The 20,041-nt window shown below is 42.4% G+C and overlaps 1 protein-coding gene and 1 long non-coding RNA gene across 7 annotated transcripts in view; one reads left to right on the forward strand and one right to left on the reverse strand.

The window, feature by feature from the left end:
• Positions 1 to 20,041, reverse strand: part of KALRN (kalirin RhoGEF kinase) — a 148,389-nt gene that overhangs the window by 10,969 nt on the left and 117,379 nt on the right. For all 6 annotated transcript variants that reach the window (XM_077320427.1, XM_077320425.1, XM_077320422.1 and 3 more), the window contains 7 exons: positions 16,529 to 16,588; positions 10,330 to 10,357; positions 8,769 to 8,940; positions 5,095 to 5,216; positions 3,505 to 3,636; positions 1,568 to 1,732; positions 30 to 108 (listed from right to left, as the gene is read on the reverse strand). In XM_077320427.1, coding sequence (XP_077176542.1) covers positions 30 to 108; positions 1,568 to 1,732; positions 3,505 to 3,636; positions 5,095 to 5,216; positions 8,769 to 8,940; positions 10,330 to 10,357; positions 16,529 to 16,588 — 758 coding nt within the window. The remainder of the gene's footprint in view (positions 1 to 29; positions 109 to 1,567; positions 1,733 to 3,504; positions 3,637 to 5,094; positions 5,217 to 8,768; positions 8,941 to 10,329; positions 10,358 to 16,528; positions 16,589 to 20,041) is intronic.
• On the forward strand, positions 11,188 to 17,690 carry LOC143829470 (uncharacterized). The gene is made up of 3 exons (XR_013228158.1): positions 11,188 to 11,371; positions 14,337 to 14,491; positions 16,600 to 17,690. It is a non-coding gene; the product is annotated as an uncharacterized LOC143829470 (long non-coding RNA).

Consider the following 20,041-nt stretch of genomic DNA (forward strand, 5'->3'; position numbering starts at 1 on the left):
TTTTGAAGAAACAATTATTTTAGTATTACCTGCCAATCTCATTTAATTCTGCATAAGCCAACTCAAAGTTCTCCTTCCATGTAACGGTGGCTCCATCTCCTGCAGAGTCTTTGTAAAATAAGGGAAAGGGGGGGAACAGTTTGCATTAGAAAATACAGTCATTGATACACGACATGTATTAAAAATGAAGGGCCTTTAAAAACAGAGAGAGAGAGAGAGAGAGAGGAGAGAGAGAGAGAGAGAGAGAGAGAAAGAGAGATGAAATGCACCAACAATGGAGATAGGCAACTTGTATTAATGTGCTACCCCTTAAAGGTACTGCCTTCATTGTTTGTGTTCCGCACCGCAGTTTATGAGAACGTATATGTTCTGATAATGATAGGTTGCTGTGTAAGCAAGGAAATATACAGTGGTGTTATTAAGGAAATCTTATTCAGTAGGTTTATGTTATCCAGTTAATGAAATGTGACTTGATTTATAGCATTAATAGCGTGGTGAGTTAATTAAAGGTACATCAATCATTTTGAAGACAGTATGATTTATTTGTTTTAGGTGATGCTGGATGCAACCATTTAGATGACATATTCCTTCCTGCATTTGAATAAAAAGGAAATGCTTCCTCTAAACCTTTCTGTATTGTGTAGTTTTAAAACATAGCTGTGTTAGAAAACATAATTTTAAAGAAAATGCCAATATAGTTGATGCCCTGGGTGGAATGAGGAACTGACTTAGGCCAATTCATGCAGTCATTTCCTGCAATGCCAATAAATGTGTCTTGAATCCCAGGTCTAAGAAGCCAGGCAACCCCTATGTCTACTGATGGGCTGCAGATGATGAAAAGATAAAGGAGATGGCAAAAGTGACCATGGAGAAAGACAGATTTGACAAGCTATGGACTAGACCAGTGGTTCCCAAACCTGGGGTCGCAACCCCATTTGGGGTCACTTGGCCCCTTCCCCAAGGTTGCCAAGTTGTTGGCTGTGGCGGCAGGTGGGCGGCGGCAGGCGGGCGGAGGCAGGTGGTGGCGGTGGTGGGTGATGGGCAGAGGTGGGCGGAGGCGGGTGGTGGCGGAAGCAGGAGGAGGCAGGAGGAGACTGTTTATATACAAAAAATATTCTGTACCATTGACCTTCGCCCCTTTATCAGAATTAGGCCCTGCATCATGTAATGTGCCCAATATATTGATGGAAATTTTATGCACTAATCAGAAGAGATATCATACATTTTTATTTTGTATTTGGTGTCTCAGGGGCCCTACCTCAATGGCAAAATATCTGCTTCATGGAAAGAGGTCGCTAATTCAATCCCTAGTATCTCCAGTGAAAAGGATTAAGTAGTAGGGTATGAGATTCTGGAGATGTCAGGACAGAAAATACTGTCCTTGATAGAACAATATTTTGACTTAGTATGAGGCTATTTAACGTGTTCAAAATGCTAGGAGAGAAAAGTTAGGGCTCACACAAACCTTGGCTCCTGAAATGGAGCTTGAACCCACCATTTCTAATTTTAATGCATTAATAGGCTTTCCCAATCTGCAGTTTGACCCCATTTTGGGTCAAGTGCTCACCATATTCCGGAAGTTTCACAAACTCAGAGGCTTCGCTAGGTAAACTAATTCCCCAAGGATTGCTGGCGCTGACTCGGAACTGATATTGACAGCCAGGTGTGAGATCTTCAATAACGAGGTAGGTGTCCAAAGTTGAGGCAACAGACTGCTGCCAGACCTGTGATCCTGTGTTTTATGGACACAAAGAGAGAAATGAAACATTATTAAAACTTACACGTGACTCTAGACATCCTGGGATTTATGCTTCCCTACTCACTCTACTAAAAGTAGTGGGCCCTTATAGTTGAGAGCAGGGGTAGTCAACATGTGGTCCTCCAGATGTCCATAGACTACAATTCCCATGAGCCCCTGCCAGACTCATGGGAATTGTAGTCCATGAGCATCTGGAGGACCAAAGGTTGACTACCCCTGGTTGAGAGCACTTTACACACAGAGTAAAAATTATTAAGTCATGCTGAAGCAGTTGAATGGGTGGTACAATTTCAAAGTGCAGGCACAAGATATTTTTGGAAATATTCTTCTAAATAAGAGAGAATCTTGCAAGTACAAAGCTATGAAAATGCCACCTTCCTGCTGTGCTAGTTTTCCACTTACAGGGAATTCTGTTTTACCCACACAGGTAAAATTCAAAAATATTATTTTATCACATCAGGGTTCTATTATCTCATTTTACACAATGTGTATCTCCATCCTTAGAAACCTTTATGTGTCTACAACACAGAATTTATGTAGCTTAACCACTAGAGCCACTTGCATAATCATAAATTCAAAGAAACAGAAAAGAATGTTCACAAGAAGGCATTTTTATGGCTCACATGTCTGTGATGTAGCATTTTTATTGCTCACATGTCTGTGATGTAGCATTTTTATGCCTGTTGTTTGCAAGGAGTGTGCATTTGTATGTACATCTGGAATGCTTTATTACTGACATTCCTCATAGGCCAATGTAGCTCAAAATTCAGATCAAAAAATTAAAAATAGGAAATTAATAAATTCAAGACTTTCAGAGGAAGACATGTGACTGGGTGCTTCTATTATAGATATGATCATTCATCTACTATTATTTATTCATTTTGTCATTTGGCAAAGATAGCAAGCAACCGGATTAATAAAACAGGAAGTTAGTTTTCCAGCTCTGGGATGGGCATGACAGGGTAATGGAGACAAGAGTAAGGGGTGACAGAGGTTTAAAAATGGAAGTACAGGAACTGAGAGAGTAGTGGGGATAGAGAGGGGAATTGAGCAGAAAACAGAACAGTGGAATAAGCTGAGAAGACATATATTAGGTGGATTGGACTTCAGTGCCTCAGCAGTGCTCATCCTCTCAGTCCAGCAGGCCTCTATCAGGAGAAGCTACATTTTTGGAAATGACACAAACAATTACACCTACAGTTATGTTTGGCATAACGGCTAAAGACCAGAACTGATGACCTACGCAACTCTATCCATTCATAACTGGTTTAACCACTTCCAGATGTGGTCTGGAGTTCTCCTGGAATCTCTACTGATCTCCAGACGACACAAATCAGTTCCTCTGGGTGATATAGCAGCTTTGGAGAGCATATTGTACACTGACACATCCCACTCCATCCCAAACTCCTCCCATCTCAGCCTCCATCACCAGATCTCAAGGAATTTCTCCACTGGCAATTCTCATTCACAACCCTCAGGAAAACTAGTCAGATGTTTTGGGCCAGCAGTGAATGGACTGTTTTGCCTATAACTAGGCCCACAATTCAAAGTCATCTGTATAAATCGTTTGGCAATAAGTTTGACCTCACTTCATCAAATGTCTGAAAGGAGTAAATAGGCAGGTAGAAGACAGAGGGGTGCTTAATGCCCACCCCTGCTGCTATGTTAGCATCTTGGGAACCCATTGTTTTCCTCATCACAGGCAGTTCTGTCTATATACACCCAATATGAAGTAATGCTCATACCTTCTTCCCTATACTCCACTGTGTAGCCAGAAATAGTACAGTTCCCTGTGCTGGATGGAGGCAGCCAGCGAAGAATCACTGAAGTGCAGCTTCTTTCCTGAGCGATCGGGCGATTTGGAGCTGCTGGGACACCTGGGGTAGGTGGCAGGTGGGAGGCACCAGGAGGAAAGGAACAGAAAGATCACAGGCACTGCTGTTTTTTTATTGCAGCTCAACCTAGCTCAAGCTAGGTTCACTACCATAACCATCTGCATAGTCGAACGACTGTATCATATTCACCCACAATGGGTCAAATTGCTCACTAAGGTAATTGGCAATGAATTATACTGTCTGAGTTCTTTCTTTAAAAAATGGCATGTTTGAGATTGGATACGCCTGATCAGTAAAAGTACATAGGCTGTACTGGATTCAAAGATATGTGGGCAGAACAACACTTTCTTATCTCCTATTCATCTTGCAGTACTAATGTGTGGTGCTAATGAGAATTGATGGGTAGTTCTCCTCTACACAGTCTTTCCCTCTCACTCCTCAAATTCAAATAATCAACCATATAAATATACATATCAAAAAAAGAAGAGTTGGTTTTTTGTACTTCACCTTTTACTACCTGAAAAAGTCTCAGAGGGGTTTACAAATAACTTCCCCTTCCTCTCCCTCAAACATACACACTGTGAGGTAGGTGTGGCTGAGAACTCTGAGAGCACTTTGATTGGCCCAAGGTCACTCAGCTGGTTGGAGGTGGAAAAGTGGGAAATCAAACCCGGTTCTCCAGATTAGAGGCTGCTGCTCTTTACCACTATACCAAGTTGGTGTAGAACCTTATGGCCAAACTGGATAAGACATTTGAGGTGGGTATATCTCTTACATCTTTACCTGTATGGTTGGCCTCTCAGAGAAAATGGCAGCCTGGTGGGTGAGCGTGTTTCTGTTACAGGGAAGACGGGTCCAATCCCTCCTATTACAGCACCACAGTGACTGCCTGTTGTTGAGTGACCTCATCTCACTATCTTGCCAGTCTGCTGCTCAGCACGGGTGCAAGGAGAAGTGGAAAGAGTGGCACCTTTGCCCTCTACACAGGCATGCATTCTAGCATCAGATTCTTCAAAAAGGTAGCAAAATAATGATGGTGGTGGTACTGAGTTCCTTGAATCCTCCTTGAAAGGTGGGTTCCTGCAATCCTCCTGAGCTTCCTAACTCCTGGCTTCATGATCTAAAAGTCTTCTACAATTATAAAGCCAAGTGAAGGATGCCTCATAGAAGTGCTCCCTTGCCTCTGCCTTTTGCCTAACTTGTAAATAATGTGGAATATATTATACAGTGTTCTCCGTCATGCAAAGAAAACCAACCCTAGGAAGAAGTGGCCTGGGGATTTCTCTTTGCACAGGACATGTTGTATGTGTAAAATTATAATACTTAAACAGAGAGAAGTTATAGGATACCTGTGCAGCTAAACTGAGTATTTTCAGAAATGATCATCAAGTCTCTAAACCAACAGAGACACTTGCTGACTAAAAAAATGATAACAGGATTTGCAAAATACCCATTGTACCATCTAATGAAATAAATGTTAATTAGGGTAGAAATCAGTACCTTGGACTTTGATTGTAGCAGAAGTGGATGCTGTTCCAAGTTCATTTGTTGCCACACATGTATAAATACCACTGTCCTGGGGCATAACATTACAGATCTTCAGAGTGATTTCACCTGAATCACTGGAAAGAGGCAAATGGTATCATTTTGATGGGGTGTTCTGATGTGCATTTACAGTGGTTTCTCTTCCAGTGATAACAGAGTCATGCAAACATTGGCAGGGGCTCATGGGAATTGTAGTCCATGGACATCTGGAGGACCACAGGTTGACTACCCCTGATGCAAAGGATGCAGAAAATGAAAACCAGTGGAGAAAATGCTAGGGCTGAACAGGGATTCCAGGTTGGTTTGAGAGGTTTCATGTTACCAGCTGTACACCCTCTGAGAAGGATGAGGTTTTGGGAGGGGAGGGACTTCAATGGGCCATGATGCCATAGCATCCACCTTCCAAAGCAACCATTTCCTCAGGGTAACCTGATCTCTTTCTCCTAGAGCTCAGTTGTAATAGCAGAAGAACTTTAGCTACCACCTGGAGGTTGGCAACCCTATCTACATGTCACTACTAGGATACACATATACCTACTACTAGGCATAACTTCCTGTTGAGTATTGTGGAATGTGTAGCTTTGTTTGCATTCTTAATCAAATAGGCAGAGAGAATGATCACTCCCAAAAGTTCCAGGAAGAAATGTTGGTCAGGCATTGTTGGATTTTCGTTCTCCATTAATTACAGCCCCTGTGTGATGTTTCTGTTTAAAACAAGTATCCTATGGCCAGTTCTGCCTTCTCCCTACAGAGAAGTAAGGTTTTGGTAGGTCAAGTTATTTTGTAGGAAAATCTATTTGAAATAGAAATAAAGTATTTGTGTATGTGGACACACGGGCGATCCTACAGAAGACCTCCAGAAGACTGTGGTAGGATCGGGTAGAGCTGGACTCTAAGGGGCTTTCCGCACCGGGATCTTTGTAGCAAATTGGTTGCTGAATGAAAAATCGCCATTTAAAATAGTGGAATTCGTCGTTATGCATACCTGCCTTTGTAGTGGAATCCAGTTGCGTTTTGTAGCGTTTCCCACAGGCTTCCGGTCTCGGCAAAAATTGCTAGCCAGGAAGCGCTATTGCCAAGCTCGTCCCGCCCCTGGCCGTCAAGCAGCCAATGGGTGGCCGTTAGCATGCTCCCAAACAGCCCCTTTCCCTTTAAGAAAGTTTAAAAAAAAAAAGCACACCCATTGCAACGAATCTGTGTTGATTCGTTGCAACGGAGAGACCCATCCAGCTGCCTGGTGTGTTTGAGCTGTCGTTTCATCGTTGCCACGCTCCCTCCGAGTGAAACCCCCCCCTCTCACGGGCCCGATTTTCGGCCGAAAAAAGTGTAAAAAATAAAGGGAAAATACATCAGCAAACGGGCTTCTCTGTGTTTGTGCTTAGTGACTCTGGGGAGGGACTGAAGCCGGGGAAGCCTCTAAACAGAAAGAGGCTCGCTGGTGCGTTTATCCCCGCTCGCTCGGAGAAAAAAAAAATGGCGATCGCTTCGCCGGAAGATCAGAGGAGAGAGCCAGGGGGAGGGACTTTGTAGAAACCGCAACAATGTTAACGCACAGGTCTTTTTCGCTAGTGTTGCAGATTGGTTGCAGGAGTGTATCGCTTTCCGGAGGGTGAATCCACTTTTGGGGATTTCCCTGAAAGCGCTACAACGAAGCGCTTTTTGCGGATCGGTTTCAGGTGTGTGGCAGATTGTCAACGACGTTGTGCATAACGGCAAATCAATAGCGTTTTCAATTGGCAACCATTGTGCGATTTTGAAGGCGTGCTAAAAGCCCCTAACTGTCACGGCCACTGCAACAGCCAATTCAGTTTAAATTAATCAAAGTGTTTGAACCAATGGCTTGCCTCTATGGCCAGCCCCAGTGTTTACTGCATGTATATACGTTGGGGTTTTCTGGGGGGTTTAGCAGAGTGAAGTCCTGGTACTTTCTGTATCATGTACTCTCACGATTAAAGAGCTGCAACAATTCCAGTTCCCACAGCCCACATATTTAACATAAAGTGTACTTGAATTGAGGGGTTTACCACATGACCCTACACGTGTTCATTTCAAAATCTGCAGCATCCCTTTGTACCAGCAGCAAACCTTCCAAGATGACAGATGGATCGCCTACCAGAACATATATTCTAGACAAGACTATTGTAATGTTCTTGGTGAATGCAGTTTACTTCACGGACATTTTAAGAGTGCATAGAAATTGCAGGTATTCCACAATACAATGACCTGGATACTAAGTGCAACTGTAGAATATATTCCTCTGATTCTCAAAAAACTACACTAGTAGCCAGTTTCATGTTGGTCTGCACTGCAGAAACTAGATTTAAATCCAATGGCACCTTAGAGACCAACAAGGTTTCTGGGGTATAAACTTTTGAAAGTCAAAGCTCTCTTGGTATCCGACAAGGAGAGCTGTGACTCATGAAAGTGTATCTCCCCAAAATCTTATTGAGTCTCCAAGGTGCTACTGGTGTCAGATCTAGCAGTTCCTACATGCAATTCAAAATGCTGATTTAACTTAAAACCCTAAGCTGATGGGAACATGCTTTCTCCACTACTGTCCTCTGTGATTTTCTAAGGAGTAAGGAACAGGGCCTTCTCAGTGACTGCCCCTCTCACTTTGGAACATGCAACTCAGAAACGAACACATTGCCTGCTTTTCAGGACGTGCCTTTCCAAGTGGGCTTTTCTTGAGTAACAGGTTTATCCTGATAATTTTAAAAGAGTTTTTAAATTTGACCTAATACATTTTTTCTGCATATTACAGGAAGGGTAAGGCTGTTTAATGGGTCTCATGAATCAGAATATAAAACGAAAGGAAAGACTGGCAGGATTCTCTCCTGTTTCTTCTCTTGAAAACTGTGTGTCTGTAGTCTTCTATAAAAGTCCTTTTAAAAAATAACACAGGAAACAGTTCTGAATCATGCTGGACATGGTGCTTAGCTACCTGTTTTATTTGTCTTGAGACACTGGAGTGTGGAACATCTTTTCAGATGCTGATGTTTTGAACTAGCTCATTTGCTCACGGAGGAGCTTAGCTTGAACTAGGCTTGCCATTTGCCTGGCGACTTCAGGCAATCCCAGGCCCCTGCCTTCAATCCTTTCCCCATAATAATCTGAGGAGTTGGAGAAAAATGAAGAATAGCATTGATGGTCTGTACCATAGAGGTTAGGGAAATTCCTAGAGTATCACCAGGTAGTGACATTACATCCTTTGTGATGCACTAGGAATTTTCCCATGGAGGATCTGACATATTCCTTTAACTTCAAACCTTTCTGGGCAGAGAAGAAGAGCTGGATTTTTATACTCCTCTTTTCACTACCCAAAGGAATCCCAAAATCTCTAAGAGGTGCTGTGAAAAAACAGCCCTAAAGTAGGCGAGGTAGGTGGGGCAGAGAGAGCTTTGAGAGAACTGTGACTGGCCCAAGGGTATCTAGCTGGCTGCATGTGGAGTGGAGAATCAAATCTGGTTCTCCATATTAGAGGCTGCTGCTTTTAACCATTACACCAAGCTGGCTCCCCCCCAGGCTTTGGCATTTACTATGGACTCAACAGCTTTTGATACAATCACAACATGTAGCAATGAAACCATTATTACTGCAATATATTGAATATAAAAGGTTGAACATACCAAGAGGAAACTGTATATGCAGCTGTACTGTTGTCATTGTCGAGAATATTTTGATCTGGTCCTTTCCAAATTATGGTTGGCTTTGGCCGTCCACACACCTTACACTGTAATATGACTGTGTCACCCAGCAAGCAGGTAATGTCCACTAAGGGCACAAGGAACTCTGGAGCAACTGAAGCACACACAGAAACATGTCACGTTACCCATGATGTCAAACTGATCTGGCAGTGGCTAAGCCTAAGGAACCTTTTCCTGACGTTTGGGCTTCCCAAGGGACAATGGGAAAACAGACAAGTAGCGGAAGAAAACTCAGACTTTGTGTCATTACATCCTCTGGACTGCTGCTGCTGCTGTTAGAAAGAATAGATGCTGCCATAAATATGGAGGCCCTGAATCAAACACATGCATTCCTACTATCTACACTGCTCCATGCTGTTCCCTGAGCAGGACTGTGATTCAACTGACAAGTCTCATTCTCAAACAGTCTGGACATTTAAATTAAGCTCTTAGGAGCACACTTTAAAGCTAAAACTAACATGGTTAATGTTAGATCCTTTTATCAGTTTTTCCATCCATACCTGCCAATGGTAAATATCTATAGTTGCTTTTTTGAGTTTGGACAGTGCAGTTATGTCTTGCTAGCAACAGCTGGCTAGAGTTTCCTTCAACTATACAATTATTTAAACTCCCATATCTGCTGCTACAGTGTGGGGCGGTTATTCCTGCTATGAAAATAGCATGTGTAAATTGTGATTGTATAGCTTGTAGACAAAGCAGATGCACACTAGTTCTCAAACCAGTCACTATAGGAGTAGACTCAGTTGTATTTATTCCAGGAAAAAAAATTACATGCAAGTAGACACTGGTTCAGCCCCTTATAAATCTTCTCATTGGAGACTCCCTAATGAGCATTCAAGAAACTCCAAGTCTATTAAGAAGCAAAGTAATCTCTTGAATTAATTCTAAAGAAGCTTTCATTTTGGTGAACAAATGTAGTTGCAAATAAAGCTATCATATTGTAACATGACTGGTGAAGAGGGAAATTTATCTCCTTTTATTAGCACCTGTTGCGTTTGGGTACGCTCAATAGATTCTTTTCTGTATTTTGTTTCCTCCCCCTAGGAACATCATGGGAATAAACTGGCACACTTGTATCTTTTTAGTATTTTTGTGGACCTAATTTTATGCATTTGGTGTGATTAGTTGAAAGATGGCCTTTCCTTTTCTCTTATTCAAAATGTATATTCACAAGTCATGTAAACTTCCTTTCAACTGTGTTTTTGCTATAGTGCTACAGAAACATCCACAGTGATACAAGGTCTTTTGTAAAAGTCACAGAACAAAAAACTTCAGTCAATAACTTGCAAACTTCCTGAAGAAAAATCTGTGTTTTGAAATGGGCGTTTGCTAGCTTTCCATGGTATATTTCAAATTCAAATTATGACATTGTGTAATCATAATATCTGCATTGTGTCTTATTATTATAAAATATAACTTGTGCTATGTTTTGCTCTCTTGTTCCTTCTAGTACATTTTTACACACTTGTATCTTTTCACTCACCTTCCTGGATGAAGTTTGGGTTGATGATCTGGAGGAACAACAACAGAAACAACAGAGAAATAGAAAAAATACTTGTTTAACTTGTCCATAACTAGAAAAATGTGTTTCAGTTAAATAAGAATGCCAGCAAAAGGGAATTGACAAAAGGTCGGTGAGAAACCAAAAGGTTCTTATTTTGGTTGTCAGAATGCAGATATATAACAGGCTCAAGCCCACTGATTCCAGTGGGCTTACCCAGGAGTAACTCTGCATGTTCTGTGTACCTCTCATTCAAGGAACTCCAGATCTCCTCTATCAAAAAATTGATAGGATTAAAAGATGAAATTATTCTTCCTGTAGTTGGTAGAGTGTTGGTGGGCTTAGTAAACAAACTCCTCTTCCTTCCTCCACTGACCAGCAAGGTCCACCTCAGCCATCCATATAAATGTCAAGGAATTTAAGAGTCCATCTGTTAACCAGCTTTCTGAGGATAGCATTAAACTTTCATGAAAGAATATAAAAAATGCTGAAGAGCCAAACAGGTCAGCATTGTCTTTGAAAAGAGAAGCCAAGAAGCTCAGCAGCAGGGCAGGAAGACAAGGTCTACCCTATGCTGCACATCTCCAGGAGCATCATCTCTGAACATGGAGGTTTCACTGTTGGATAATCATCTATATACTAATAGCCAAGTCAGCTGAATCTGTGAACGTGTAAGACAGATCTTTCTACAAAACTAAAAATGCCCCAGGGTTGCAGGAAAATGCGAAATCCAAAAACGACGACAACATTGAGCACCTTTAGCTTTAACAAGCAGATTCCCTCAGTGGCTGTTGCTAGGCAAACAGTATTCCAGGCTGAGTTTCAGGGAATAAAAGGCAGAGGGAAGAGGCCAAGCCCTTTCTAAGCCTATTTTTGAGGGAGGACTCCTTGGAGTCAGGTCTGATTATTGGTTGCCAGTTCCAGGTTGAGACATTCCTGGAGATTTTGTGGTGGACTGAAGCCTTAGCAGAACATAATTCCAAAGAGTCCATCCTCCAAAGCAATCCTTTTCTCCGGGGCGGAGGTGGGGGCAGGGGGACAGGTCTGTTATCTGGAGTTTGGTTGTAATTTTGGGAGCTTTTCAAGCCCACCAGAAGGTTGGCAACCCTAGGCCTGAAAACAACCTCTGGCTGACTTGATACCAAGGAACATGAATGATGCAATTGGATCTGGCCGCTTGCTACTCTTCAACAGCAGCCACCCTGTGAAAGCCAGTGTGCCATAGCACTTACAGCTTCACAGGAAGGTCTGAGAGAGCCAGATTCTAACCCGTCTTGCTGCCTGGTTGGGTGATTATGGGTCAGTCACAAACTTTCAGCTTAACCCACCTCACAGTGTTGTTGTGTGGAGAACATAGGAGCCTCTCCTCCTATGAAACTGAAGCTAATGTCTGTACTGACCACTCACAGGCCCACCAATAAGTTCCAATTATGAATTATTGTCTTCCATTACTGTTCCATTGTGACACTACTGTTTCACTGTTCCATGTTTAATGATCTATGACTTCTCTGTGCTGCTACTGTTCCCTTTCTATGTACACTGCCCTGAGCCTTCAGAGGGTGGTATATATATATGTGATAAATAAATAAATAAATTGAACCCTTTCCAGGGCTGCTTTATCATTTTAAAGACAATTTAATAGGGCCAGGCCTGGCAGCAACCACTGAGTAACTTGATAACACCCAACTTGCATGATTCACCTAGGCATGACTGCTTGCTACTCTTCAACAGCAGCCCCCCTATGAAACCTGGTGTGGTAAAGTGGCTAGGGCAGGCTTTCTCGGCCAGTGTTTCATGAAACCTTGGAGTTTCTTGATGGCCCTGGAAGGTTTTCCAGAATGGGTGGGAGTTAGTTTATATATATGTTAAACACTTACCGGATGTTATGACCATATATGGTCAAGTCAACTAGTCCCTCCCTTCCCAAAATGGCCAATGATGGACCTGGAGCCAGTTTAGTGTAGTGGTTAGGAGTGTGGACTTCTAATCTGGCGAGTTGGGTTTGATTCCACAGTCCCCCACATGCAGCCAGCTGGGTGACCTTGGGCTCACCACAGCACTGATAAAGCTGTTCTGACTGAGCAGGAATATCAGCGCTCTCTCAGCCTCACCCACCTCACAGGGAGTCTGTTGTGGGGAGAGGAATGGGAAGGCGACTGTAGGCCACTTTGAAACTCCTTCGGGGAGAGAAAAACGGCATATAAGAACCAACTCTTCCTCTTCTTCTTCTGGAGGGGGTGGGAAGAGGAGGGGCCCTGGGTGAGTGTATACACAACTATGCTTCCTAACCATATTCTGCATGATCACAACATTTCTGAGGTGTCTTGATGCCTGAAGAATGTTTCAGGCAGTTCTCAAGTGTAAAAATGTTGAGAAAGTCTGGGTGGAGTTTCAGAGTAGGTTCTGGGAGACCCAGGTTCAAATCAAAGTGGAAGCTCACTAGCTGATGTTGTGGCAGTCACATCCTTTCCATGTGTAAGCTGACTGCTCTGGTTGCCTAGCAACAGCCACTCAGGCCTCTGTTTATTACCTCACGGGATTTTCACGAGCAGAAAAAATGAGAACAGGAGAATAATGTATGATGATTTGGTCCCTAATATGGAGGAGTGATGTTAGAAAGCCTGACTTTTCATCAGCTTTTCAAATATTTTATGCTCCCCCCCCCAAAAAAAAAATTTCAACTGATACAAATCCCAGAGTATAATATAAATTTGAATTTTGTGTTAAAATTCAACATTGTCATTTAAGTCCCCCCCCCCCTTCAAGTTATTTGGCTGGTCTTTTTATGTGGGATGAAGAGTTTGCTTCAGCAGTAGAGGGCAGCTTTGCACTGCAATGTGCAGATTCATTTTAGACTCCTCTGTAGTCATTCAAATTCGATAGATGATACTATTATTTAGTGCCTGTCCTGGTGGGAATTTCTTTGAATGTTCAGGGTTTTTGCTAGAGTTACAGTTTATTTGCCTTTCTGTTGCCAATAAGGCATTGACTTTGGAGAACCAAGAACGTTAGGGTGCTTTTGTCTCTTTGATAAGGTGACCAGATTGTCCAACTTTTGAAGGGACAGCTGGGGGCACCTGGCAAATTATACTTATGTTGAAATTAATATATATATACATTAAGACAGTATTTTTGCATTCTATGCGCTCTATGAAACTTTTTGTTACTCCATATAGACCAAATTTTTAATCAAGAACACCCCTGGTCAATGGTGTCCTGCTTTACCAATGTTAAAATCTGGTCACCTTATTCTTTGACGACACTTTAAATACAGTGCTTGCACTATGGCCAAATTGCCAGTATACATATAAATAAATGGTTATCAATAATTCTTTAAATGATACTACATAACTATTTGGAAGAAAGTTCCAGTAGTTTCAAAAGAGTAGATTCACATTAGTGAAATGAAGTGTATAAATCATTTCTGGCTTTCTGACAAAAATACAAAATAGGGCTGTTCTGAAGAGCTTTGGGGGCAGCTTGAGCCTGGGCAGAGGGGAAATATCTCATGGGTAGGCAGTACTGGCATAAGGTATTTTAGACAGGCTTTGATATTTTTTATGTTATTTGTTAATGTTTGTTTTTACCCACCTTGGGAACTTGCACGTGGATCACAAGTCCTGGGAAGGGGGAAGGCAGAAGATAAATCGGGACAGGAAGTACTAAAAGATTGTTGGGTGAGTTCAGATGGTCATTAAGTGTGTGTATAATCATATAGTAAGATTATAGTTGTTGGAACATACCACTGGGTTTTCAAGGCATTTGTTTATCATTGCCCACCTCTTCCTAGCAACCCTGGACTTCTTCCTCGGTGGTGTCATATCCAAATATTTACCAGGACCAACCCTTCTTAACTTCCAAGACAACATAATTGGGCTAGCCTAGGCCCTCTAGCTTAGGCTATGGTTGAAGAAAAGGACTTGACGTTTTTTCTGCCTTAAGGCATCTCAAAATGGCTTACTATTGCCTATCCCTCCTCTCCCCACAAGAGGCACCTTGTGAGGTAGGTAAAGCTGAAGGATTCTGGAGAGAACTGCGACTGGCCCACAGGTACCGAACTGGTTTCATGTGGAGGAGTAAGGAATCAAACTTGGATCTCCAAATTAACTGCCTTTAACCAGGACACTATGCTGGCTCTCTTAAGGTTAGTATAATACAGTTGGTTCCTATTCATTTATAAGGGTCTGTGACAGCTTGCTAAATGATGACGTTTCCATAACCTTTCCACCGGAGATTTCTAGTTCAGTGCAGATGAGTAGTAAAAATTATCCCATCACTTGGCAGGATGAAACATACTGTATTTTCAGGAGGTGCTTTAAACCAAGAGATGGAAAAATACACCACTGAAGGCAAAGCTTAGACCTTGACAGAAGACATTTTGTTCTGAATCCCAAAATCAACACATCTTGGTATCCTACGGCTATTCCATCACTGAATCAAATACATCCAGTTGTCCTGTGCCTTTCAAGAGGAAGTATCATGAAGTGTAACAAGCAGCATTAGATGACAGCTTATATTAATCTGTCAAAGTGAAGAGTGTGAGTGCTCCAGGGGAAGCAAGTAGAATGGAGGACTCTTGTCAGGTGTTAGGAAGATGGCTGGGTGCTGTAACTCCAATTACTGGTAGCAGTGCTTTCAAGAACTACTGGGTAGAGGGAAGTTCAGGCATGGTGTAGGACTGCTTTTTGTTTCAGGAGCATGTCACATCCCAGTGTGAAGGCACTGTCCCAATGCAGAATGATAAGACATCCAGCGGCAACTTAAACAGACACTTGCCCTTTCCCCAAGCGCAGTGTACACAGAATGCACATACACACACACGTGTGTGTTCAAACCAGGGCTCATTGTTGCTGAAGTGTTAGAATGTTGCTTTGCCCTTGCCCAGTGCTGACTCAAAAATGATCGCAGCATCTCATTTTCTTCCTGGCTCTGTTTTCCTTTGTCCATAGGTCTTGCATGTGGGTAAACAAAGTAGCAAGGCCAACAATAGCAACAATGGCTATTCTATTAAAAGAATGAGAAAATAAACTATAATTACAAGGCACAGAGTGCTGTGGTATCAGCATACCATTGTTTAGGCAAAGGCAAACACAGGAAGTTGGGAGTTAGGAACTGACTGCTTCACTGTGCATGAAATTTTTCCTTTAAGTTGAAGTTTTACAGGGAAACTCGCCTTGTTGTTTTTATGGGCTTTTAATACAAACTAAATAGAACCTGAAACTGCCCATGATTCATGATGCCGTATCAGTCAATTGTGGGTGGTGCTGCTCCTGCTAAGATGCTGGCATACTTTTTGCAAGTTTTAGACCGCCATGCTCTATGTTAGCAAATGTTAAGCAGTGCAGCAACTTCTACTCAGTTGCAGGTATAGTTAGAATTTAGTTGGAAACAATATAGGCAGTAGAGGAGTGGAAAAAATCAGGATGTAGCTAGCTCAAGACAGGAGTTAGTCCCAGAGAAATATAGCAATTTAAGGGTAAATTTTACACATGGACTCAGCAGGGAGGCCTTCAACAACTTTTTTGACTGGCTTTCATAGCAAATAATGTGCATCTTGTTACCTAGCTAGTCTTCAGAGTGTTCACTCAAATAACAGCATGCTATGAGTAGTATCTGGATATTGGGAACACAAAGTTTTCCTCTGATAGTCCATTTCTGTTTACTATTATTGCCTTGCAGGCTAGACAATATCTATGGCCACAGGCTGCCGGTCAGTTGGTACTTTCCTTATCCTGAGTAAAACATACATGGCCCATTGAAAAGTAACTACCCTCAGATGCTACCCTCACTGGATTTGATAGAGGGTTCTTTCACACACTAAATAACGTGCTTCCAATCCACTTCGCAACTGGATTTCACTGTGTGAAACAGCAAAATCTACTTGCAACCCATTGCTGAAGTTGACTGAAACTGCATTATTTTGCATGTGTGAAAGTGCCCAGAAACAGGCTTGCTAGATTTTTAGCAATTGTGTAAAAGAGAATTTCAGTAGATGTAGATTGGCTGATTCCCCTTTTCCACTGCAGCACCCCATGCTGTTCCCAAAGGTCCCATGCTCTTCAGTGCAACTGAATAGAGAATGAATATTGCAGAATTTACAGGCCCCATGTAGAAGGTGGTACCATGCTTTGGGGAAAGAAGTATTGGGCAGCAAGTCTGGGAGGGAAGAAAGGTTGTCTACCTCCATGCTAGTGTTGGGGTCAAGGTCGTCACATTCTGACTCCTCTGAACTGTTTGTCTCCTTTTTGGCAGCGTGGAGGAAAGAGAACAGAATTACATCAAGCAGAGAGGTTAAGCCGCAAGAACAGCTGTGTAGTTCAGAACAACAAGGAAATGTGCACTGGAAACAAAAATGCTTTCACAAAATAGAAAAGCACGACAGGGCAAGCAATATGCTTTCCAGCAAAATAAAAGGGAGGCAGCAGCCTTGGATTCATTCAGCAAAACGAAATGGATTAATGGAAGCATTAGTACGGAAAGATCTCTCTCTGCGCTGTTGTTATGCCAGCCCCCTCTCCCAATTTGGCAAGGCTTCTGTGCCTGTCCTGCACTTAGTTTGATATTCATCCTCCAGAGCTATATTATGCCCAGAGGAATTCACAGAAATGAACATCCAATTCTCATGTGTTCAGCAGATCTGAAAGCATATTGAACTCACCTTTTATTTTAATGGGGACTAGGAGCCCAGTGTTTTGTTTCAATCACTTTGCAGCTCTGGATTCTAGAATGACAGCTGTTTCAAGTCTGAGCCAATAAAACTTGTACCAGATTTAAATCTTTTACATGGAATTATCCAACAACTTGAAATGTAATTTAAGGGTTCTAGGATCTGAATCCAAATGCAGCAAATTCCGAATGCCATTTTTGTTCCTAACTTTGCACCTCAGGGATCTCAATTAGGACATAGTAGAACAAAGCAGAAAATAGCATATCTTCGGCTTCATTCAAGGATGCCTCTCCACTCACTGGGGGGAAAGCACCCCCTTACAATAGTGATCATCCAGACAGCAAGGGCAAAGGGGCATAGTCACAAGCTTTAATCCAGATTCTCAACCCCCCAGAGCTCTAACCAGTACTATTAATGCTGACAGAACTGGTCACCAATCTGGCAATACACATGCCATGCAACTACAGGCATACTTGTGGGTGCAGGATATGACAGTGTGTTCCCCCCTCCTCAACAGCAGACTTCTAAGATTCAATGACAAACAAAAATATGTTTCCACTAGGGGGTAATCCTCAATGCAGTATGGGGCTAATGTACAATGCCATATCATGGTAGGAGGGAGGTATAAGGACAGAAGGTATAAGGACAGAATCAATGCCATGTGTTATTGATGAAAAAGAGATGCATATTTCTTCAAGGATGGTTCGTTAGTCAGGGCAGGGTGGTAGTCGTGTTTTGATTTTATATGGACAAAAAGATACCGTATGTAACCCCCTCCCCCAGCTGGAATGCTGGCTAGGCAGTAAAGAAGCTAAAAGATTTCATCTTGATCCTGGCAGGTATGAGACAATAATTATACCATACCTAGATGGGAACTGCAGCATTTCTATTCATAACACATTTTGATAGATTTGAATGAGTAATAGTTTAGAGTCTGGTCGACTGGAAACTGAAAAGCATATTGTAACGAGGCCGATTGTTCTTTTTTCTTTTAAGTCAATATTAAAAATATTCATAACACATTTAACCACACATGACTGAACTAATGGCCATGATAGGCACACACCGTCTCTCTTTCAATCCTCCCCACATTGGGTGTTAACCAGGCCTTCAATCATCGCACATTGAGCAGCCCCTCAAATTTGCAAGAATGTATTTTTAAAATTCTATGAAAAACTGCTATGGAAAAACATCTCAAATTAATAATAATTATATTTATATCTCTGGGCTGTGCAACTCCTTTATACAACTCATAACCATATGGAAAAAACCGTGTGTAAATAGAAGGCACAAGTTTTAAGCCTTCAAGAGATTGCAGAGGGAGAATGATTAGGGAATCTATCCCTCCCTCCTACCATGATATGGTAGGAGCTTTAGCGGGCTAGCCATGACCCCCTGCCCTTTGACGGGAAGGATATGCTGCAGTTAACAACACATATTTACCCGTATAGAGCAGTGAGTATGCTCAATATACATATGACCAACTTGGGAAGGGGCGGAGATATACTTTTTCATGGGACTACTATGTTTTTGTATACTAATAAAATCCTGGGAGGGAAGGTAGCATGGTATAGCCCAATCTTGTCAGATGTAGAACTGAAGCAGGGTTGGCAGTTGGAAGGAAGACAACTGAGGAAGACCATGTAGAGACAGGCAATGGCAAACCACCTTGGCTTCAAACTTGCCTTGAAAGCCCCTGCAACTTGATGGCATTTCACACACACACACAAAGACATTCCTGCCTGGTTTGTGGGTGGTCATTTTCTCTTATAGCAATAGGTATGAGGCCTTGCATTTGGGTTGCTAACTCCAGGTGAGGAAATTCCAGCAGATTTGGGGAGGGACCCTCAGAGTGCCATGGAGTCCATCCTCCAAAGCTGCCATATTCTCCAGGGAAACTGATCTCTGCAATCCCAGAAGATCTACGGATCCCACCTGGAGAGTGGCAACCCTAACTTGTGTTATAATATGATTTCCCAGGCAGCCTCAGATGATGTTACTATGGGCAAATTTCCCACATCTTTAATCCGCTCCTGTGGAGCGGATTAAATAAAAGAGTAAGGGCTGTTGGGGAGGAGTTAGGGCGGGCTCTGCCCAGGATAAAAACTCGGAGGAGCAAATCAGGAGCCACAAAGCACACGCTCAGCGGGGCCTGGGAAGTGTTCGTCAGGCCCTCCCCCCCCCCCCGGCCATGGATTTTACCTTGTCTACAGGCCCCGTGGAGCGTGGCCATGGCCTGTTCAAGCCACCGCGAAGTGGATGTGATTGGTCAATTGGCCCCTCTGTTGGCCTACCCCCCCTTAGCGAATTATATAGTGTATAGATAGATAGATATTCATATGGCTAGCCATACTGGTCTGAAGCAGCAGAAGACCAACGAAGTTTTATTCAAGATATAACCTTACACACAAAAGCGCATATATCTTGACTAAAACTTTGTTGGTCTTAAAGGTGCCACTAGACTCAAATTTAGCACAAGCGGTTTGCCATTGCCTTCCTCTGCACAGCCACCCAATTGTCCTTCCCTCCCAAGGCACTGACCAAGGCTAACTCTCCTTCGCTCCCAAACTCTGAAAAGCCTGGCTATTCAAGTAGCTTTGGCTTGTACTAGTCTGTAAAATCTGGAGGGATTTCTAGCTAAATTTGAAATTAAGCATGTAAATAGAAATATTGGGTTTTTAAAATGACGACAAATTAGGGGCAGTTTATACAGCATAACGGCAGTACAGGAATGCTGTAACAGAACGTTAATATTTACCAATTGAGCAACTGCGTGATTTTAAGAATAAATATATGCAGGTTTGAAGTGCATCAATGACTTAGAGGAAATTGTTAAAAACATTTTATTGCCTAGTCTTTCTTCATTATTGTTAGGGTTTCCTGCAGCTTTAGTTTCATAGAAAACTAGATATGGGCAGGTATAGATAGTGATACAAGAGTACCAAGGCTTCTGCTTCTAAGCAGCTGATACTGGAGCTCAGTCCTGTACTATCTTAGCTGACAAAATGTTATAATGGAAAACAAGCA

The sequence above is a fragment of the Paroedura picta genome, chromosome 2 (genome assembly GCF_049243985.1).
Source record: "Paroedura picta isolate Pp20150507F chromosome 2, Ppicta_v3.0, whole genome shotgun sequence".
Classification (NCBI taxonomy): domain Eukaryota; kingdom Metazoa; phylum Chordata; class Lepidosauria; order Squamata; family Gekkonidae; genus Paroedura; species Paroedura picta.